Source organism: Vigna angularis, chromosome 9 (assembly GCF_016808095.1).
Source record: "Vigna angularis cultivar LongXiaoDou No.4 chromosome 9, ASM1680809v1, whole genome shotgun sequence".
Classification (NCBI taxonomy): domain Eukaryota; kingdom Viridiplantae; phylum Streptophyta; class Magnoliopsida; order Fabales; family Fabaceae; genus Vigna; species Vigna angularis.
Window position 1 is genome coordinate 20,106,144 of NC_068978.1, and position 22,581 is coordinate 20,128,724.

General features: G+C 39.7%; 3 protein-coding genes across 3 annotated transcripts; 2 read left to right on the plus strand and 1 right to left on the minus strand.

Annotated features, from left to right (window-relative positions):
- Positions 1 to 964: 964 nt before the first annotated feature.
- Positions 965 to 4,126, plus strand: LOC108346619 (uncharacterized). Its single transcript, XM_017585683.1, has 7 exons — positions 965 to 1,068; positions 1,120 to 1,309; positions 1,706 to 1,860; positions 2,555 to 2,702; positions 2,825 to 3,080; positions 3,160 to 3,608; positions 3,785 to 4,126. Exons 1-7 carry the CDS (start codon positions 965 to 967, stop codon positions 4,124 to 4,126), a joined length of 1,644 nt encoding a protein of 547 aa, XP_017441172.1.
- A 66-nt stretch (positions 4,127 to 4,192) lies between these two features.
- On the plus strand, positions 4,193 to 4,633 carry LOC108346620 (secreted RxLR effector protein 161-like). Its single transcript, XM_017585684.1, has one exon. It carries the CDS (start codon positions 4,193 to 4,195, stop codon positions 4,631 to 4,633), a length of 441 nt encoding a protein of 146 aa, XP_017441173.1.
- A 3,103-nt stretch (positions 4,634 to 7,736) lies between these two features.
- LOC128193915 (uncharacterized) lies at positions 7,737 to 10,214 on the minus strand. The gene is made up of 3 exons (XM_052868110.1): positions 9,343 to 10,214; positions 8,865 to 8,961; positions 7,737 to 8,750 (listed from the first exon to the last, which is right to left on the minus strand). The coding sequence occupies exons 1-3, from the start codon at positions 10,155 to 10,157 to the stop codon at positions 7,737 to 7,739; spliced, it is 1,926 nt and encodes a 641-aa protein (XP_052724070.1). The 5' UTR covers positions 10,158 to 10,214.
- Positions 10,215 to 22,581: the final 12,367 nt, after the last annotated feature.

A 22,581-nucleotide genomic window follows, 5' to 3' on the forward strand; every position in this document is an offset into this window, starting at 1 on the left:
CCTATAAGTGCAGTTAGTTAATATCTGTCAATCCACTCGTAAGCTAAATTCTTTAGTTTAATTTATAATCTGTTATTTGTGTGAGCAAATGCAATAATGTATGAGTGATTAAAAATATAATCATTGGTATAATTGGAACCAATTTGTTTTCCCACTAGGTTGTTTGATTAAGGTTGACACATGGTTGTTTTTCCAATTTGTTTTGTTATTTTAATATTATGACATGGTTCTTTACTATATCATACATATTCATAAGTATGTATTCACTTTAACCTCTTATTTTACATGTTTAGGTGCTTTAATATTTTAGAAATACAATTTTATAAACATGAATTTGAAGTTCACAATTGTTTGGGTCCCTTGTTAAATTCTATCATAGAATTTAAAGATAAGGTTATATAGGTTTGGTAATAGTTTAACTAATTATGGAATTTTATATTGTGACGGTCATGTTAGAAAGTAAACAAAACTAGAATCAGTTTATACTTTTTCATATAAATGGTTGTAAATCTTACACAGTAGACTAATTAGAAAATTTCAGTTTCAGTACCTTGCGTATGTGCTTTTGTTTTCTCTCTATCTTGTTCTTCGTTGTTCTAGTGTGTGGGCCATTCTCTAGCTTGTGGTGTGCGATTGTCTGTGAACTCTAGTAGAGGCGATTTCTCCTTTTTCTCTCTCCCTTTTCTATAAACACAGAGTTGTGTTCTTTCTCTCTCCAAATCTAATATGGTATCAAGAGCATAGGTTGAACAGATCCTGGTGTGTGAGTGTGGGTGTGATTGAAGACTGGAAGTGTGTGTATCCAGGAAAGAAGGATTCTTTGGAGCATGTACTTCGTTAAAGTTGAATAAGGAAAACAAAGAAACTTCAAGATTCAAGCAAGAAGGAGATGACAGGTTTTGAAGGGATACATGGGCCTTTACCAGTATTTGATGGGAAGCTATTTGATGACTGACGCATCAAAATGCAAGCCATTTTTGGCTTTCAGGATGTTTCAGAAGTTATAGAAAAAGGACTGTCTGAGTTGAGTGTAAAGGCCATTGAAGAGAAAAAAAGAAATTACAAAATGTAGGTGAAACTGGACAGTAAGGCAAGATTACTATTGTATTAGTGTGTCAGTTTAAAGATCTTTAACAAGATCTCCAAGGCTACCACTACTAAAGAGATATGGGACATCCTGGTGAAGACATATGGTGATGGAGACAAAAACAAGAAGGTAAAATTGCAGACTTTGAGGAGGCAATTTGAAGTGCTGACAATGGATGAAGGGGAAACTATGGCAAAGTACTTTGACAAGGTGCAGGAGTTGGTAAATGGAATGAGGGCCTGTAAGGATGGGATTTCTAATCAATATGTCTTGATAAAATTCTAAGAACACTAACACCCAAGTTTGATCATGCGGTAGTTGCTATTGAAGAAAACCGTGACCTGGAAACTCTGGAAATTGAGGAGTTGCAGCACTCATTAGAAGCTCATGAGTATCATATCAATGAGCGCAAACAGTGCCAAGAATAGGCATTGCTAGTCAGGTCTCAAAACAAAGGAAAAAAGGTGTTTAAGAAAGGCATTAAAGGTAATAAGAAGCATAAAGATTCATTGGAACAACAAGGAGAGAAGTCCAGTGAATCAGTGAAAGGCAAGAATCAGAAGTCTGGTGGGTGAGTGGAAGTTTGACAAGAAGAAAGTTAAATGTTACAATTGCCAGAAATTAGGCCATTGTGCAAAGGAGTACTGGAAGGGAGAAGTAGAAAAAAATAAACCTAAGAAGAGGGCTAATCTGGCTCAGGAGGAAGAATCCGATTCAGAAGCAGTAATGCTGATGGCCAGCACTGATGAAGAAAAACCAGAAAATACTGTGTGGTATTTAGATTCTGATTGTTCCACCCACATGACTGGGATAAAAAACTAGTTTGTGAGGATGCAGGAGGTTGTACAAGGGAAACTCAAATTTGTAGATGATAGGAGGAGTTTGGCTGCAGAAGGTTCTGGCAGGGTTGTCTTGAGAGATGGGATGGAAGTGAAGTGATAATTGAAGAGGTATTGTATATACCAGGTCTGAAGACAAATCTACTTAGTTTGGGGCAGCTGCTGCAGAAGGGGTATGTGATGAAAATGAAGAACAATTGTCTCAGCATTTTCAACTAGAATAAGAAGATTGTTGTGTAGGCTCAGTTGTCACAGAATAGAACTTTCAGAGTGGTGATGAATGTAGTAAAACACCAATGCTTTACTGCAACAGAAAAAGTGAAGAATGGTTGTGGCATCTTAGATTTGGGCACTTGAATTTTAAGGATTTATCCCACTTAAGCCAACATATTATGATGAGTAGCTTACCAAAGGTTAAAATACTAGAGACAGTATGCAATGAATGTATTCAGTGCAAGCAAGCCAGGGGCAGTTTCCAGAAATTCTTACCGCAGAAGTTAGCAGAGAAGCTAGGGGTGGTTTATTTAGATGTTTGTGGTCTTATACAAACATAAACACCTGGGGGCAGCAAGTATTTTCTATTGTTTATTGATGATTGGACTAGAAAATGCTGGGTTTACTTGATTAGGAGAAAGGGGGAGGTGCTACAGGTGTTTCAGAAATTCAAGTGTCTTGTTGAGAGACACTGTGGGAAGAAAATTAAAGTGTTGAGAACAGATGGAGGAGCAGAGTATACCTCCACTAAGTTTAAAGATTTCTGTGAAAAGGAGGGGATAGTACATGAAGTTACCCCTCCCTATACACCACAACACAATGGGGACAGTAGAAAGGAAAAACAGAACATATTAATATGGTTAGGTGTATGCTGAAGAGTAAATGATTGCCTAATTTCCTATAGGGAGAGGTTGTACTGACAGCCACCTATATCCTAAATATGTCTCCAACAAAGAGACTGGATGTCATCACACCTGAAGAAGCTTGGACAAGGGTAAAACTAGATGTTAAGCATTTGAAAATATTTGGCTCTATATGCTATAAACATGTGCCTGACCAGTTGAGAAAGAAGCTAGATGATAAAGGAGTGTCTCTGATTTTGGCGGGATATAATGATACTAGAGGATACAAGTTGTATGATCCTATATCAGGAACAACCTGTATCAGCAGGATGTTGTAGTAGATGAGGCTGGGATGTGGTAGTGGGCATCAAATGAGCATCAACCATTGTGTTGGAAGATGAACCTACAGTAGTAGAGTCAGATGTGTGTAGGAGGGATGATAGTGTTAGAAGGTCATCCAGGATTACTCAACTGCTAACACATCTGAGAGATTATGACCTGTCTTATGATGCAACAATTACATCAGAAGGTAATTTCATTCATTATGCTTTAATAACATACGCTGAACCTGTTGAATTTGACCAGGCTATAAGAGATGAAAGGTGGTATAAGGCTATGCAGGAAAAGATAGACTCCATTGAGAAGAACCAAACATGGATATTGACAGAGTTGCCTCCCAACAAGAAGCCAATAGCACTGAAGTGGATTTATAAGTCAAAGATAAATCCACAAGGTGTTGTGATTAGGCACAAGGCCAGATTGGTGGCCAAAGGATTCCTACAACAAGCTGGAAAAGACTACGAAGAAGTTTTTGCACCTATGGCTAGAATAGAGACAATCAGATTGGTAGTCTCCTTGGCAACATAGTTTCACTGAACTTTGCATCAATTGGATGTAAAGTCTGCATTCTTGAATGACAACCTAGAGGAAGAAGTGTATGTTGTTCAACCTCAGGGTTTGAGGTCAAAACGCATCCAAACAAGGTGTATAGGCTGAAGAAGGCTCTGTATGGGCTTAAGCAGGCTCTAAGTCCCTGGAATCAAAGGATAGATGGGTTTAAGAGCAACATTGGGTTTGAGAAATGTGTCTCTGAACATGGGTTGTATGTACAGTGTTGTCAACACAATGACAAAGCAGAAAAGTTGATAGTTTGCTTATATATGGATGACCTGTTAATCACAAAAAGCAGTGAGGAGAAAATCTCTGATTTCAAAATCCAAATGTTAAAGGAATTTGAAATAAGTGATTTGGGAAGGTTGAGCTATTTTCTTGGGATTGAGTTTACTAAGACTGATGGTGGAAATGTGATGCATCAGTCAAGATATGCATTGGACATGTCAAAGAGATTTGACATGCTCAATTGAAATTATGCTCAATTGAGGCTGGAGAAAGATCCTGAAGAAGGAGTAGACCCTACAGTTTATAGGAAGATGGTTGGGAACCTAAGGTATCTTTGTAATACTAGGCCTGATCTTAGCTACAATGTGGGTGTTATAAGCAGGTACATGCAGAGTCTGAGAATTTCTCATTTGAATGCTGCTAAGCGCATCTTAAGGTATTTGAAAGGTACACATACATATGGAATACCATTGCCTAGAGGAGAACCAGGAAAAGAGGTACAAATTACCTCTTATTCAAATGTAGATTGGTGTGGGGATAAATGTGATAGGAAGAGTACAGCTGGGTACGTTTTCTTCCTTGGAGGAGCACCAATTTCATGGAGTTTGACAAAGGAACTCGTGGTGGCTTTATCATCCTGTGAGGCAGAATATATTGATGCTTGTGAAGCCCCTTGTCAAGCAGCCTGGCTGAGTTCACTGATGAAAGGGCTGAAGGTTGGTTTAGTTGGAAAAGATGAGACTACTTGTTGATAACAAGTCAGCCATTTATCTAGCTAAGCATCCTGCTTCTCATGGGAGAAGAAAACATATAGAAACCAGGTTTCATTATATTAGAGAACAAGTGAGCAAAGGGAAGTTAGAGGTCGTACACTACAGATCCGAAGACCTAATCGCAGATATACTAACCAAACCACTTAAAAGAGCGCTTTCTAACCCTTAGAAAGCAGATCAGGGTGGTAAAAGTTGAGATCAGTGAAGATTGGTTGAAAGGGGTTTCGAAAACCTAGGGTTTTCGTTGCATGAAGGATATGAGCTCGAAGAAAGGGTTTTTCGCGTGTTTAATTGGTGAAAAACGTTTGTATGATCAAAAGGAAGTGTTTTTGCCGATTTCAATCGGTGAAAATTGTTCAGATCGAAGGAGGAAAGAGTTTCACCGATTCAATCGGTGAAAGGAGGTGTCTTTCTTCAGAAAATGTGTTTTTTTGGTTAAGATTAGGGTTTTGTTTAGGGAGGTGTGTTAGAAAGTAAACAAAAACAGCATCAGTTTATACTTTTCATATAAATTGTTGTAAATCTTACATAGTAGACTAATCATAAAATTTCAGTTTCAGTACCTTGCATGTGTGCTTTTGTTTTCTCTCTATCTTGTTCTTCGTTGTTCTAGTGTGGGTGCCATTCTTTGGCTTGTGGTGTGCGGTTGTTGATACGACTGTCGCGGTCATACAAATTTTATACAGATTAAAATGCAGTATAGTCTAGGATTTGACTCCTAGGTCGTCTCTCAAGGACCAAACTGTTGGTTCGGGTTTTCAGTCAATTACGAATTGGGGGTTTTGATTGTTTTTGTGTTTTTATACGCAGAAAAATTAAATGATGAAAGCCGTAAATTCACAAACAGTAAAAATAACACAGTGAATAGTAAAAACGAAATTAAACAATAAAACCAAAATCACAGTGAAAATAGAATGCGGAACAGTAAACGGCATAAAACGGTAAACTGATTACGGTGACGGATAAAAATTCAAACAGATTTACACGGTGAAATTTTTAACAATAGCAAAACATTACAGAATACACAATAAACCAAGATTTGAATTAAAATACCAAAAACAATATACGCACAGAAAGCATACATTCATTGAAATTCAATTTTTACAGTGCAAATGCTTCCAAAAATCATCTCATGTGCCATGACTGATTTACTTTGGTTTGATTGAAAATAACATTTAGAACTCATACATCAAAAACCGTGGCATTCAAACATCATATCAAATTCATTTTGCTAAGCATTTAAGTGATAACACTCCTACACACTTCTTACCAATTTTGAAAAGAAAAATAAATTATCCAAATGAACACAATTCCAGCCAAGGTACTCTTTCTTAAAACAACAATTGAAAGACAAGATTAATACAAGAAAATGACACACATGGACTAAATGCTAATGAAATTTTAAGAAGAAAGATGGTTGCTTTTCTTACAAGCAAAAAAAAGAAAGAGATTCACGTAAGTTTTCAACAATTAATTGAAACAAGAAAAACTAAAAAGTTTGACACTGGAAATGGATTGAAAACAACCGAAACTTCACTTGTTACACGTCCAAACAATTCAATTTCTTCTCCTACCAATTTTAATCCCCTTTTTTTACTTTTCCTCCTTTTACTCTTAAGATCATTAACAATTATTCCTTACACCCTTAGTTAACCGTGAACACACATGCACAAACCATACAATCAAAGTTTCATCAAACAAAAGGAAATGAAGAATGAAAACTAATGTACATTGCAGTGATTTTTTTTAGCACAAAACAAAACAAAGCAAATATTCCACAATGAAATTAACTTGCACAAAAAAGTCCGTGACACCTATATTCCCCCCTTCACCTCCAAAAGATGATTGAAGTTTTGTCATTACTCCGTGTGTGATTACTCCTTCTTTTCTGCATTATTCTGCTCGTGTGCCCAGATTACAATTTATAAAATACATAAAAGAGTTTAACAACAATTGAACAAAAGCATAAGAAAAAGATAAACAAAACCAGATTGGAATTCAACAAGAGCTCAAACTAGATCATCCTCCATTCCTTCCAGCAGTGTGGTTTCTTCCCTCTGCAGCAGTTGCTCACGGCTCCTCTCATTACTCAGAACCAGCTTTCAAACTCTCGGCCTCTCCCCTCTCTTCCAACTCAGTACAAAAGAAATTTACAAAAGGAAAACCAAAAGAAGCAAAACCCAAAAGAACCGAATAGAAAACCACTCAAGAACTTGCACTCAAACAAAAGCTCAACTCCAAATTTGAACTACAACTTCAACTCAATAACTTTCCAAAAAACAAAAACAAACTCTGCAAAAACCGAAACCCAAAACTCATTCTCCAAAATCAGTACAAATAAAAAAACCAAATGAAACCCCAAGAACCCAACTCCCAAAACCGAACTACTCTCCCTGGACGTCCGTGACACCTATATTCCCCCCTTCACCTCCAAAAGATGATTGAAGTTTTGTCATTACTCCGTGTGTGATTGTTCCTTCTTTTCTGCATTATTCTGCTCGTGTGCCCAGATTACAATTTATAAAATACATAAAAGAGTTTAACAACAATTGAACAAAAGCATAAGAAAAAGATAAACAAAACCAGATTGGAATTCAACAAGAGCTCAAACTAGATCATCCTCCATTCCTTCCAGCAGTGTGGTTTCTTCCCTCTGCAGCAGTTGCTCACGGCTCCTCTCATTACTCAGAACCAGCTTTCAAACTCTCGGCCTCTCCCCTCTCTTCCAACTCAGTACAAAAGAAATTTACAAAAGGAAAACCAAAAGAAGCAAAACCCAAAAGAACCGAATAGAAAACCACTCAAGAACTTGCACTCAAACAAAAGCTCAACTCCAAATTTGAACTACAACTTCAACTCAATAACTTTCCAAAAAACAAAAACAAACTCTGCAAAAACCGAAACCCAAAACTCATTCTCCAAAATCAGTACAAATAAAAAAACCAAATGAAACCCCAAGAACCCAACTCCCAAAACCGAACTACTCTCCCTGGACGTCCGTGACACCTATATTCCCCCCTTCACCTCCAAAAGATGATTGAAGTTTTGTCATTACTCCGTGTGTGATTGCTCCTTGCCTGAGTTAGAGGGAAAAAGAGGTGGGATCGACTAGAGAAGTCTCCTCCACCACTGCGTTCACCAAAGAAGGATTGTTGAGGAAGGGTTTCAGTCTGTGCCCATTAACCTTGAAGCTTTCTGCTGTGGATGGTCCTTGGATCTCTACTGCACCATAAGGAAAAACATTAGTCACAATGAAAGGTCCAGTCCACTTTGATCTCAACTTACCCCCCATGAGTCCGAGCCTAGAGTTATACAATAAAACCTGTTGGCCAATCTTGAAGTCCTTTCTAACAATTGAACTATCATGGAATTTCTTTGTTCTTTCTTTGTAGAACTTCGAGTTTTCATAGGCCTCCAATCGGATCTCATCCAGTTCATTCAGTTGCAGCTTTCTTTCCTCTCCAGCTTGTTCCATTGAAAAGTTGCAAGTCTTCACAGCCCAGTATGCCCGATGCTCAATCTCAACTGGCAGATGACACGCCTTTCCAAAGACAACCCGGTAGGGAGACATCCCTATCGGTGCTTTGTACGCAGTCCTGTGGGCCCAAAGAGCATCGTCCAACCTTTTGCTCCAATCTTTCCTATTGGGCTGTACAATCTTCTCCAAAATCCTTTTAATCTCCCTATTTGAGATCTCCGCTTGCCCATTTGTTTGGAGGTGGTACGGTGTAGAAACTCTATGCGTCACCTCATACTTCTTTAGCAAGGCTTGCATTGATCTATTACAAAAATGGGTTCCTTGATCACTAACAATTGCTCGGGGCACTCTAAACCTGCAAAAGAGGTGAGATCTAACAAAATCTACAACAACCCGAGCATCGTTAGTTCTGGTGGCTCTAGCTTCCACCCATTTTGAAACATAATCAACAGCGAGGAGAATATAAGAGAAACCAAAAGAAACAGGAAAAGGACCCATAAAATCTATACCCCAGACATCAAATACCTCACAGAACAGCATAGGTTGTTGAGGCATCTCTTGTCTTTGTGAAATCGATCCTCCTGTTCTCTGACAAGGCTCACAGGTGCTGCAGATCCTCTCCGCATCCTTGAAGATGGAAGGCCAATAGAAACCATAGTCAAGCACCCTGCGAGCAGTTCTTTGAATTCCTTGATGACCACCCGGTGAGGAAGCATGGTAGAATTTCAGGACCGAGTCAATCTCATTGTCTGGAATACATCTCCTAATAACCTGATCACTGCACAACTTCCACAGGTATGGGTCATCCCAAATGTAATATTTAGCATCGCTTTTAATTTTAGCAATTTGAGCTCGAGATGCTAATGGAGGAAAAACATGAGCAACCAAATAATTCACAATATTTGCAAACCAAGGAGTAGGGTGGGAAAGTGAAACCGTCAACAAACTTTCATCAGGAAAGTTATCTGAAATAGGCAAAACATCAGCTTCATCCTCAGCTCCTTCAATCCTGCTGAGATGGTCTGCAACCAAATTATGTGCTCCACTCCGGTCTAGGATTCTCAAGTCAAATTCTTGGAGTAGCAGCACCCACCTTATCAGTCTTGGCTTTGACTCAGCCTTTTTCAAAAGAAACTTCAGAGCTGCATGGTCAGTGAATACAATAACAGGTGACCCAAGCAAATATGATCTAAATTTATCAAGAGCAAACACAATGGCTAAGAGCTCTTTCTCAGTGGTGGTGTAGTTTGCTTGAGCAGCATCCAAAGTCTTGGAAGCGTAGTAGATTACTCGAGGCAGCTTATCAATCTTTTGCATCAAGACGGCCCCCAATGCATAATTGGATGCATCACACATAAGAACAAATGGGGCTGTCCAATCTGGTGCTTGGATGATCGGAGTGGTGGTCAAAGCTTCCTTCAGGCGATCAAAAGCCTGTTTGCATTTGTCATCAAAATCGAAATCAATGTCTTTCTGCAGTAGTTTGGACAAGGGAAGTGCTTTTTGGCTGAAGTCCTTGATGAAGCGTCTATAGAAACCTGCATGCCCAAGAAAAGATCGAACCTCTTGCACGCAAGAGGGATAAGGCAATTTTGAAATCACAGATATTTTTGCAGGATCTACCTCTATTCCCTTACTAGAAATGATATGCCCTAGAACTAAACCTTGTTCTACCATAAAATGACATTTCTCAAAATTGAGGACAAGGTTTGTTTCTATGCATCTTTTAAGAACTTTCTCCAAACTATCTAAGCATGTATCAAATGAGGATCCATAAACAGTGAAATCATCCATGAATACTTTTATGCAACTTTCAAGATAATCGCTGAAGATGCTAAGCATGCATCGCTGGAAAGTACCAAGAGCGTTGCATAGACCAAATGGCATCCTCCTATAGGCAAAAGTGCCAAAGGGACAGGTGAATGTTGTTTTCTCTTGGTCCTCAGGAGCGATATTGATTTGAAAATAGCCAGAAAACCCATCAAGAAAGCAATAATGAGACTTACCTGCCAGGCGCTCCAGCATCTGATCAATGAATGGCAGGGGAAAATGATCCTTCTTAGTTGCTTGGTTAAGCCTTCGATAGTCAATGCAGACTCTCCAGCTGTTCTGCACTCTTGTAGGAATCAACTCGTCCTTCTCATTCTTGATCACTGTGAGGCCAGTCTTCTTGGGAACAACATGAATCGGGCTAACCCATTGACTATCTGAAATGGGGTAGATGATCCCAGCTTGCAGAAGCTTGGTCACGTCCTTCTTGATGACATCCATAATCACGGGGTTCTGCCTTCGTTGTGGTTGCCTAACTGGCTTTGCTCCTTCTTCCAAAAAAATCTGGTGCATACAAGTGGATGGACTGATGCCAGGTATGTCAGTCAATGTCCAACCAATGGCCTTCTTGTGCTTTTTCAGTAGACTCAGCAATTTCTCCTCTTGAACAGCATCAAGGGAAGTGGAAATGATCACAGGGGTTTTCTCATCATCCTCCAAGTAAGCATACTTGAGGTTATTTGGAAGTTGTTTCAACTCAAGAGTGGGTGTTTGCAAGTCAGATTCATTTGTACTCTCAGCAAAGTGGTTAGTGCATTCTGACTCTAAAGAATTTATGTGTGAGGGCAAAACATCCATCTCATCAGACTTTAAATCAATATCTATGACAGATCCATTATCAACATCATCAATACCAAAATCCTCATCAAAATCAATATCATTTTCAACTTCAGATTCAATGCATGTATCTAGAGGAGATAGGAAAGAATATCCTTTCTTATGCAAAGAATCAAATTCATCAATAGCATATTTATCAATAATGTCATCCATCATGTCAATCTTGAATACAGAATGGTCCTCAGCTGGAAACTTCATTGCATCAAGAATATTAAAGTGAACCACAATATCAGCAATTTCCATAGATAAGGTTCCAGCATGCACATCAATCTTGGTTCGAGCAGTTTTCAAAAATGGTCTGCCTAAGATGATGGGAGCGGATCCATGAGAGAATCCCTCCTCCATTTCCAGAACATAAAAGTCGGCAGGAAAAATTAGTTCACCAACTCTAACCAAGACATCCTCTATGTAACCTGTTGGGTGGGTAACACTCCTGTTGGCTAACTGAATGACTACACCCGTAGATTTCAAAGGACCCAGAGACAAAGATTTATATATGGACAAAGGCATGACATTAATAGAAGCTCCCAAATCAAGCATGGCATTTTCAAATTTACTGTTTCCAATCACACAAGGAATGCAAAATATACCTGGATCCTTGCACTTTTCAGGAATGTGCGGGATCGACTTACCAATAAGCGCAGATACATTCCTTCCCATGCTAATCCTCTCATTTCCTTTCATCTTCCTCTTGTGTGTGCACAGATCCTTCAAAAATTTGGCATACTTTTGGTATCTGCTTGATGGCATCGAGTAGAGGTATGTTCACCTCTACCTTTTTGAAGGTCTCCAGAATTTCCTTATCCACCTCTTCCATATTTTTGCTAGGAAGTGCTCGTGAAGGGAATAGAAGTGGGATAGGTCGGTCAATTAATGGAGAAGGTGCGGCAACAGTGGTGGTGGAAAAGGAAGAAGATCCACCTGAAGAAGAACCACTGACTGGAGAAGAAGATCCACCTACCTCAAATGTCCTGCGTTGATTTGCATGGTCGTCCTTTTTAGGACAAGTGGCAGGCTCAGGTGTAGGTGTAGAAGTGGCCTCTGAAGGTACAACACCATTCTTCTTCAATCCCAACAAGAAAAGAAGGGTCCTCCATTTTTGGTGTTTTTCTGAATGATGCTTTACCGTGACTGTTTCTTCTTTCCAGCTTAACAAGGTGATGGAAATTCTTGCTGGATTATTGGATGGATGTTTGCTGGTTGGTGAGAAGGTGGTGAAGAATGAATCCGTGAGCTGCTTCCAATAGCCTTTGCTGACTTTACTCCAATGACAAACAACTTTTGGTGTGCTAGGACATGTGTATCTTTCTTTTAATAATGTCCACTTACATACTCCCTTTTTGTAATTTGTCAGCATTTATTTTGGTTTGAACGTGTCCCATTCTCCAATTGCTTAACCTTATTTTTTTAAAGTAACCTAATCCCTTTTGACTTGCTGACCATACTTCCCTTGCACTCCCACGTGGAACTTTAGCGTACCATGCTCTTAGTGCTTTAACTTAGTAAGTGTCTGGACAGCCCACTTCTTCTTTTACTCCATTATGTATGTTTCTTCACGTGGTAGCACCAATTAACTTCTATGTGCTGATCAAAATACTGCATCCACTTACACCCATGTGCCTTTGCTGCTGCTGTCCATCACGTGTGCACACATTCTCTGAACATTCCACTCATTTTTGGACACATCCTTTGCTGCTGACCAAAGCTGGTGGTTGAACGTTGAAGCTCCTGAACTGGACGGTGGCGGGTTGCTGCTGGACTGGATTGATGGAGTTGTTTCCAGCCATGAAATCTCCCAAGCTGGATGTGAAGAGCTGCTAGACGTTACTGCAAGGTGCTGGACCGTGATGAAGTGGTGCAGTGCTGAACTGTGTTGAACGGTGATGTGCGTGATGGTGGTCTGCATGCATAGAGCTGCTGGACTTCAAAGAGCTGGAGCGTGAAGTGCTGGAGTTGGTGGACGTGTGTTCTGCTGGACCTTCCAAAAGAAATTAATCTACAAATTTTATCCAATAATTCCCTAATACAAATAATTACTTAAAATAATTCAAATTACTCAAAATAAAAATTACTAGTTAAATTAAACACAATTATGAAAATCAGGAAAATATTGGACAGTTAAACATAATTCCCTGATTATTTCTAGCACAATAAGATAAGTGTAGTGAATAAAATATTCACTCATCAGTTGTCTGTGAACCCTAGCAGAGGCGATTTCTCCTTTTTCTCTCTGCGTTCTCTCTAAACACAAAAGTTGTGTTCTTTCTCTCACAAGATCTAATAGGTCACGCATGTGCAATGTAGTGTTATAAATCACAAAATGATGCATTATGTTAGGAAAGATATCAATTATATAGTTTTTTTGATAATTCACTCAACAATTCTTTCATATAGAAATTGTTTCAGTATACAAATGAGTAGGGCCGAGAGACACACCTTTCTGTTATCACCTTCTTTTTTTTCTTACTTTTGAATCACTTGATCCAACTTCTTCGAGTCCAAACCGAAGTGGATACCTACTAAAGGTACTCCGACATTCAAGTCAGATTTTACTCAATGAACTTAATTCACAATTAATTGTCAAAATTCAATTCCTTACCTATGTAGCTTACCTTTATATTTATAGGTATTTCGTGGACCTTAAATTGATTTGACCCAATAACACTAATGTTCGCGTTGACCCAATTTCATTCCAATACTCACAAGCCCATTTTACCTACTTAACTTATAATTTAACAAATAAACCAAAGAAAACCATTCAGCTAATATATCCTGTTTGCTGTTGGCAATGACTTATTGCATATCTTACCGATCGGATAGTACACTATACCATTCAGAAATGAAGTTATAGTTTTCAAAAACTCTCTTTTTGGTTTCTAAAAAACCTTTACAAAATAACGTAAGACTCGTACATATACTTTGGTAAAGACTTCATCAAATATATACATATATATATATATATATATATATATCCGGGAAAACTTCCCAGAAGGTCACCCATCCCAGAATTACTCCCAGAAGGTCACCCATCCCAGAATTACTCCCAGAAGGTCACCCATCCCAGAATTACTCCAAGCTAAGCACGCTTAACTATGGAGTTCTTATGAGTCAGGCTACCGAAAAGCAAATGCATTTGGTGATATGAGTAGCCAAATCAATCCCTTTAAGCTATCCTTCAACCGTATAGTCCCATACCTATACAGTCTCCAGATCCCTCTCATTCCGTTGTATGTTCGATTCGTCCATGTACCCCTTCCACCCGAAGCTGCCAGGAGCCGCTCCTTGTCTGTGCCCCCTGCATCATGCCTCTTGCACCGGCGTCACTCCCCGCCCTCGTCAGTGCCCGGATGTCACACTTAATGCCAAATTTCAAATGTCGTGCCACTTCTCTACATGCCTTCCTTCTTCTCCAAACTGTTGAAACCATTTTCTCCTCCTTCTCTCTAAAATCTCCACCTTCTCTCTAAGAAAATCTCACCTTTTCTTCTTCCGATCACCTCTCAAGCACCGTTTGAACACTCCCGGCATCAAGAGCTTTCGTTTAAACCGATCGGTTTGTGGTTCTGAGTCGATGAGTTTCCTTCTCTTTAGCACGTTCGTTTATTTTCGCGTGCCAACCTCTATTTCTGGTCGCCTGAGTGAATCATATAATTCTGAGTGTTTCTGGTTTTTTGTTTGGTTTAGTATTCCTAAAACGTGATTGTCGAACGTTAAGTCTTTGGTACTGGGAAGCTCTATTCTGCATCGTTGAGCGTTCGGTTATGTATAGAGGTAAGTGAAGCTTATATAATTTGATTAAATTCTTGTTTTGAACGTTGGTATGTTTGCATGATACGTTGTTTGATTATTTGATGAGTGTGAAATATGCGTGTACTGCTTGTTTGGATGTGTGGATGGATGACTAATATACGTTGTGAACTGAGTTGAGATAGGGCTTGATATTCAAACTGTAGTATTCTGAGTAAAGGTGATAGTATGGTCGAGCGTCATTAGCGAGAGTTCGTATTAACCGTTTAGTTTTCCTTTGAGCGTCCGTTTATACTAAGTTCTTCTTCTAGAAAGGATTTCGTTAATGAAGATCGTTTTATAATATTAGATATATGTAAATGAGTGTTCGACCTAAGTGTAGTCCTTCTTTAGGTTTCCCAAACAGTTTAGTTAACGTATTTTATACTACTTAAAGTAGTATACGTTATCGTTAAATTTCATTAAAAATAAGTGTGGCGCAATTGTGTGTGTATATATATATATATATATATATTCATTCGTTTTACGTAAGTTTGTTAGTGCTCGGTCTTGGACCAAGCGTTCGATCTCAGTAGTGCTCGTTCCTGATAAGTACTTGGTCTTGGATCAGCGCTCGTTCAATAGTGTTCGGTTTCTACAGGGCTCGTTCTTAAACCAAGCGTTGGGTCTCGTTTTCTGCAATCTATTATTACTGTTTTAGAATAAGGGTCTTCAGCCAAAATCGATAGCGTTCGTTACTCATAGTTTATCATCAATATTAGTATTGTGTGTCAAATAGTATTGGTCTTTAAAAGGTGTGTGGCCTAGAGTCTTAGTACTCGGCCTAGGCTTCGTGGCGTCCGTTTTGAACTCTTAGTGGTCCATTTATTGAAGTGGATAAGTAGCGCTCAGTTATGTTAAATTCTAAGAAATGTTATTCCAGTTGTATTTACGCTGTGATGAGAGAATGTGATCGTATTTCAGTTGAATGTATTAATAATGAAGTATGAGAAAATTTGAAATGTGATGTGAATGAAATAGTTTGACTATGAACGAGTATTCTAGGGAGGAATATCTCAGAAAGTGGTTATTGATTGGTAAAGTATGAATGTGGGCAAAGCTTAGCGGGCGTTCATCCTGATATTGCATGATTACTCGTTCTCATGTAGAGAGGAGTAAGTCATGTGTGGGAATGGCAGGAGGTCCTAGTCCATAAGGTTAACTTGGACGGAACGGATCAACCTCGGGTGGCAACTCTTGAGGGTATCCCAGTTACTACATCACCCGGGTGCACGAATGTCGTAGCTACACAGGATTCATACAGTCTGAACAGTCAGAGTCAAGTGGTCGTTATTTGCATGCCTTGATGTATAAATGATGATTTGGGTGTTGTTGGTTTAATTATGAATGTTGTATGTTGTTATTGAATAAATTAAATTACATAAGCTTACCCTGTTTACCATTTTTGTCTGTGTTGTGCGTCCTGTCGTTGTCCTGTTGCAATGATCATTGTTAAACTCTTTGGCAAGTGCACCAAATCGTTCAAGTAATAAACCATGGTAAGACCAGGTATCGTTTTCCCAAGAGACTCGTAATACTAGAAAATTGTGCGATTAACAACTCATCTAGACTCAAGAACAACTCATCATTTAAGAATATGTGCAAAAAGATAAATTCACAAGTAATTACAAGGTTGGACTTTGGTATTGAAGGCACTTGGAAATGGAAAAGACTAGAAATGGTATGAAATGACATTGTTAAGGTTAGTTTTCACCAATGCACTCTTGTGTATAACCAATTTCATCTCCTCTCTATCAATTTACTAAAGTCAATCCACTAAAACACTCTAGCCCTAATCCCTTAGGTGAAAGAGCCTAGGTTTTCCTTATCAAACTCCAATCCCTTGGACAATCTAACAAGCAAACCCGCATTAAGAACTAGGATCTAAGACAACATGTGAATCATATCCCATCCCTGGCTCAATGACCCACAAGGACTCTTGTTTCAGTTCAAGATTTCATATCCCATCCCTGGCTCAATGAAACCCTAAAATCAAGTCATGAACGTCCCCATTACATGCAAGCTTTAAGATCGGAAACAAGAATACTAGTAATAGATAGAAAAGGCATTTATAAATACGAAACAATCATTCATTACACAAGAGTTCATAGGCTACATCTAACCCTAACAAGATGAATCTGGTTCTCCATTTCCATGGAGAACCCTAAAGCTTAGAAACATGGAAGATGGAAGAAGAAGGAGACCCAAAGGAAGAGGAGGAGATGTTCCCATGAGCTCCTCGCGCCCTCCATGAGCTCCAGACGTGAAATCGCACCTCCAAAGAACCAAAGACCCGTTTTCTTTCTGCCTCGTGAGTATATATACTGCCCGAATTCTCGCTTAAGCTAAATTATTCTCGCTTAAGCGAGAATTCTTCTTGGAGAAGATAGTCATTCTCGCTTAAGCTAAATTATTCTCGCTTAAGCGAAAATGACTATTAAATCAATGACTTCCTGGATCACCGAGGCTCTTCAATGTAATGGAGGATCTTCCTAACATCAAAATAAATCAAAGAAAACAAGGGATTAGAGTATTATTTACGTAATGTAGCCCAAAATATAGATAAATACTAAAACTAAATTAAAGAGAGGATTTAAGCAAGTAATAAGCTAAAGAAGAGTTGATTTTGCTACTAAAATGATGCTTAGATAATGGTAAGAATTAGCATTATCAATCATCCGTGTGGATGTGAGCAGAAGGAGAAAAGCTGCTGGAAGAAGTATTGGAAGATGCATCAGAAGTGAAGGCCGAACCTTAGTTATTTTGTAAGACCGTTCGGTCTATTATTAGCTTTACCTTTTGTAAGACCGTTCGGTATAAGTTATTTTGTACACCGTTCGGTCTAGTGGTAGCTAGCGTTCGATTTTATATTTCCTACTGTTATGTAAGGTCGTTCGGCCGTAATCGTATCTCATTAAGTGTTGAACTTATCTGTAGTATTGTTAACGTGTGATTATTCTCGTATATGGTTTTATACTGTATTTTTGGGATGTTACATTTAATGGTATCAGAGCAGTTTTGTTCCTTTATCATACTGTAGGTCATGAGTATGCTATGCTTTTGTTGTGTACTCAGTGTTCGTTTAGTGAGTGCTTTGAACTCTTTAAATTAAACTGATGGTTATTTTTCTCTGTTAAATCAGAGAAGATGGCTCCTAGACCTCCTCCTCCTGTTTCTGCCGAGCGTAATCCATCTGACAACACCAGGCTGTTAGAATTAGTGATAGAGGCTCTTCAACAGCAGAACCCTGCCTTAGTACAACAGAATACGACCGCTTTACAAAGTTTGGAAGCTGCCCGAGCAAACTCAGAAGTGACCCAACGATAACTAATGGAGATCATATCCACCACGAGGAACTTCGCTGGGACGTTGACTTCCACCACAACTCATCCGACCGAATAGAGTTTAGAGAGCTTTCTCCAACATCATCTTGCAAAGTTTAATGGGAAGTGCCTACCAAATGAGGCCAACCAGTGGTTGAGAGATATGGAAAGGATCTACAATACCAAGAGGTGTCGGGACGATAATCGATTGGCATTTACCGAGTATCTGTTGACTGGAGAGGCTAATCATTGGTGGACCAGCATGAAGATGATATTAGCGGAGAACCAAATTGCCATCTCTTGGGAAATTTTCAGGAGTAAGTTTTATGAAGAATACTTTTCGGATAGCGTTCGTTTTGCTAAGGAAGTTGAATTTCTTCAGTTGACGCAAGGAGGTATGTCGGTATCAGAATATACCAGCAAGTTCAAACATTTGGTTCGGTTTAATACTATGGCTACGAGCAAGGAGTGGAAGTGCCGAAAGTTTGAGAATGGATTGAGGAGTGATCTTAAACTGCTGATCTCAAGTTTATGTATCAGGTCTTTTCCTTCCATGGTGGAGAGGGCTAAGGTAATGGAGAAGAACGTTTTGGAGGTGGAACAACAGAAGAAGCAGCATCAACAAACCACCAGAGGACCGATTTCTTCCAAGAACAACTCGAATATGAGGAGAACCCCGTATACTCGACCCGCACTACCCTCTAACTCTAGTGAGTCTCTTTCCCAGTCATCGGGCATTGTCAGTCAGTCTGGACAACAAGGAGCGGTGGCTTGTTTTCATTGCGGAGGACCTCACTACAAGTCGTCATGTCCTCAGCTGGTAGGAGGGAAATTCTGCGCTCGGTGTAGAAGGAATGACCATTTGGAGAGCGAGTGTAATATGGGAAGACGAGCGTTGATGAGGCCACCGAACGCTGGAATATTTCAACAGGGAAGGGGTGGACGAGCGCAAGCGGTCGGTCGAGTTTATGCTATAACGGGCGCTGAAGCAGCAAGTACAAGTAACCTCATTATTAGTACTTGCTTGTTGTTTGGTGTTTCCTGTTGCGTGCTGTATGATTCGGGAGCAACACATTCCTTCATCTCTAAGGCATTTGTTGAGAAATTGGGGTTAACTGAGAGTGAGATGCAGTTTGACTTGGTGGTGTCTACCCCAATAGCTGGTGAGGTTAGAACGTCTACTGTTTGCATTAGATGTCCTATTGAGGTTGAGGGGCGTAGATTTAAGGTGAACCTTATTTGCTTACCTCTCCAAGGTTTAGAGGTAATTTTAGGAATGAATTGGTTGGCTGCCAATCACATTCTCATAGATTGTGGCGAGAAGAGACTAGTATTCTCTAAGGGAGAGGAAGAGTTGTCTGTAACGATCGGTCAATAGAGGGAAGATATCATGGAGGGTGTTAATTGCTTCTTGGTATTTTCGCATCTGGAAGCGGTTGAAGAGGAAAGCTTAGAACGTTCGGTGCAAGGCGAGCGGACTGATAACCGTTTGTTCATAAGTGAATTTATGGATGTTTTCCTGATGAAGTACCAGGATTACCCCCTCCAAGAGAAGTGGAATTCTCTATTGACCTAGTGTCGGGAGCTGGTCCAGTCTCTATTGCACCATACCGAATGTCTCCAACAGAGTTGGCTGAACTCAAAAATCAAATTGAAGATTTAATGGACAAGCAGTTCATTCGGCCAAGTGCATCACCTTGGGGAGCACTAGTGCTGTTAGTGAAGAAGAAGGATGGTAGCTCGCGATTGTGTGTGGACTACCGGCAGTTGAACAAGCTGACCATCAAAAATAAGTACCCTTTGCCAAGAATTGATGATTTGATGGATCAATTGCATGGCGCAACAGTGTTCTCGAAGATCGACCTAAGGTCAGAATATCACCAAATTTTGGTTAAGGAGGGAGACGTCCATAAGACTGTATTCAAGTCTAGATATGGTCATTATGAGTATGTAGTAATGTCGTTCGGTGTTACTAACGCTCCAACCATATTCATGGACTACATGAATCGTATTTTTAGACCCTTCCTGGACAAGTTTGTGGTCGTTTTTATTGATGATATCCTCATCTATTCCAAGAGCCGTGAAGAACATAAAGAACATTTGAGGTTAGCGCTCGGTGTGTTAAGAGAAAAGAAGTTATATGTCAAGTTATCCAAGTGTGGATTTTGGATGGATGAAGTGCAGTTTTTAGGGCACGTAATTTCGGCAGAAGGTATCTCGATGGATTCGGCTAAGGTAAGAGTCGTACTGGAATGGAAGAGTCCCCGTTCGGTCACTGAAGTTAGGAGTTTCGTGGGACTAGCGGGCTACTATAGGAGGTTTATTGAAGGATTCTCTAAGATAGTAGCGTCGTTGACGCAGTTGACCAGAAAAGATCACCCGTTCTCTTGGACCGATCGGTGTGAATCCAGCTTTCAAGAACTGAAGCAGAAGTTGACGAGCGCTCCAGTGTTGGTTATTCCTAACACGGCCAAACCATTCGAAGTTTACTATGATGCTTCTCATCAAGGTTTGGGCTGTGTACTTATGCAAGAGAGAAGGGTGGTCGCTTATGCTTCTCGGCAATTGAAGACTCATGAGAAGAAGTATCCTATGCACGACCTAGAATTGACAGTTGTGGTTTTTGCGTTGAAGATTTGGAGGCATTACTTGTACGGAGCTACATTCCAAGTTTTCAGTGATCATAAGAGTCTCAAGTATCTCTTTGATAAGAAAGAATTGAATATGAGGCAGAGACGGTGGCTATAGTTCTTAAAAGATTATGAGTTTGAACTACTTTATCATCTAGGGAAGGCAAACGTAGTGGCTGATGCATTGAGCAGAAAAGTAGTTCATGTCTTGACAATGATGGTCAGAGAATTAAGTTTGGTTGAGAGTTTTAGAGACTTAAGGTTGCAGTTCGAGTTAGAACCGAGCGGGGTAAGTTGTTATGCTCTTAGAATATCTAGTAATGTGTTTGACAACATCAAGGAGAAGCAGTCAGTTGATGAAGATCTGCGGAAGACTTTAGAGTTGATCGGTACAGAGAAAGCAAAGGACTTCAATACCGGAATGGACGGTCTCTTACGCTTCAGAGGAAGAACGTGCGTTCCTAATGATGGGGAACTGAAAAGAATAATTCTTGAGGAAAGACACCAAAGTCGTTTTAGCATGCATCCAAGCATGACTAAGATGTATCAAGACCTCAAGATATCTTTTTGGTGGACGAGTACGAAGAGTGACGTGGCTCGGTTTGTGTCTTCATGTTTAACCTGTCAGAAGGCAAAGGCAGAACATCAAAGATCAGGCGGTCTCCTACAGCCATTGGAGATCCCCGAATGGAAGTGGGATAACATCTCTATGGATTTCGTGACCCACTTACCCCGTACGATCAGGAACCATGGCTTCGGGGTCCGTTGCTCAGGTGGCCTAGGAGGGCGCCAGGGCGGTAGACGTCGATTTTCCGAAGCTTAAGCCTCCAGATAGGGCACCCAAGCTTCTTGCGGTTCCTTCTTTTGGTGCTTTTTCAGGCCTTTCTGAGCTCTAACTCCTTAGCACTTCGTCTCTACTTTCCGCATTCTCTCATTACCTCTCAAAACAAGGGAAATTAGTCATAAAATCGTCAAATTCAACGTCAACTCTCTTATTCACACAACTTAATGAAAAAGCATGAGTCCAAACAAGTTTCTAAGTGAAAAAGGGTGTATTTAGTATCAAAATTATATCATAAATAACGGTATTTTCAACCGTTAACATTATCACAATGCATTTTGGTGAAAATGGTGAATTTGGTGAAGAATGAACGTGAACCAAGCTCGAGGTGTTGTGGAACATAATGATAATCAAAGGTTGAGGTTAGTGGTTATGCTTAGGGTTAATTTCACTTATGGTTGAGAATGAAGCATGAGTGAGTATTAAGATGTACCTGAGTGTGTGATTGATGAGCATGAGAGTGGAGGATAAGTCTAGTTGTTCTACGGATATGTGATTCCTTTTTCCTTGTGTGCATTGAAAGGAGATGATCTGTAGGGGAGACTACAAATGGGCTGTAGGAGCGATTATAGTCGATGAGATAGGGTACAAGAGTGAGATAAACTCTTTCCACTATGTTATTATGATATGATGATGCTCATGGTGTTGTTCATGACTAGGATAATCATGATGGTGGTGTATCTATGATGATGATCATGGTACTTAAGATGCTCTAGGTTATGTTACGTTGATAGTGGTGTTACTATAATAGTTATAGTAAGTACTTAGCATGTGTGCTAATGAGTGGATACACCAAGGATCTATGTGTGAGATGTTAGTGTTGACATCAAGGGCTAGAGATCAAGGATCGATGATCGAAGTTCAAGGATTGGGGATCGAGGATAAAGTAATTCAGTATAATTGAATTGTTTATGTTAGAGGATTAGGAATCCTATTGTTATTACTACTATGTATGGGGTTTTTTTATTATGGTTGGTATAATCAGAAGGTATGTATCTTGTTGTGTGTTTGATTATGGTTGGTATAATCAGAAGGTATGATGAAAGCAGCTCCAAGCTCAAGCAGCTCCACGACTCAAAGTGACGCAGCGAAATGAATTGATGAAGGAAAACGGAGGTGCACACCATGTGTTTGATGAAAAGTTTAGCGAAGGTTTGGTGAGTGTATGAGGTTTCTCAAGCTTAGAAAGCCTTCCAAAAGGG

What these genes read in the sequence shown, in the direction of transcription:
- LOC108346619 (XM_017585683.1), top strand. Translation starts at nt 965, where the DNA reads ATGCAAGCCATTTTTGGCTTTCAGGATGTTTCAGAAGTTATAGAAAAA. An exon ending in AAACCAGAAAATACTGTGTG is followed by an intron (nt 1,861 to 2,554) that starts GTATTTAGATTC and finishes TTACTTGATTAG; the next exon opens with GAGAAAGGGGGAGGTGCTAC. An exon ending in TCCTATATCAGGAACAACCT is followed by an intron (nt 3,081 to 3,159) that starts GTATCAGCAGGA and finishes TTGTGTTGGAAG; the next exon opens with ATGAACCTACAGTAGTAGAG.
- LOC108346620 (XM_017585684.1), top strand. Translation starts at nt 4,193, where the DNA reads ATGGTTGGGAACCTAAGGTATCTTTGTAATACTAGGCCTGATCTTAGC.
- LOC128193915 (XM_052868110.1), bottom strand. Translation starts at nt 10,157, where the DNA reads ATGCTGGAGCGCCTGGCAGGTAAGTCTCATTATTGCTTTCTTGATGGG. An exon ending in AAAGAGCTCTTAGCCATTGT is followed by an intron (nt 8,962 to 9,342) that starts GTTTGCTCTTGA and finishes TAAAATTAAAAG; the next exon opens with CGATGCTAAATATTACATTT. An exon ending in CAGACAATGAGATTGACTCG is followed by an intron (nt 8,751 to 8,864) that starts GTCCTGAAATTC and finishes AAGGATGCGGAG; the next exon opens with AGGATCTGCAGCACCTGTGA.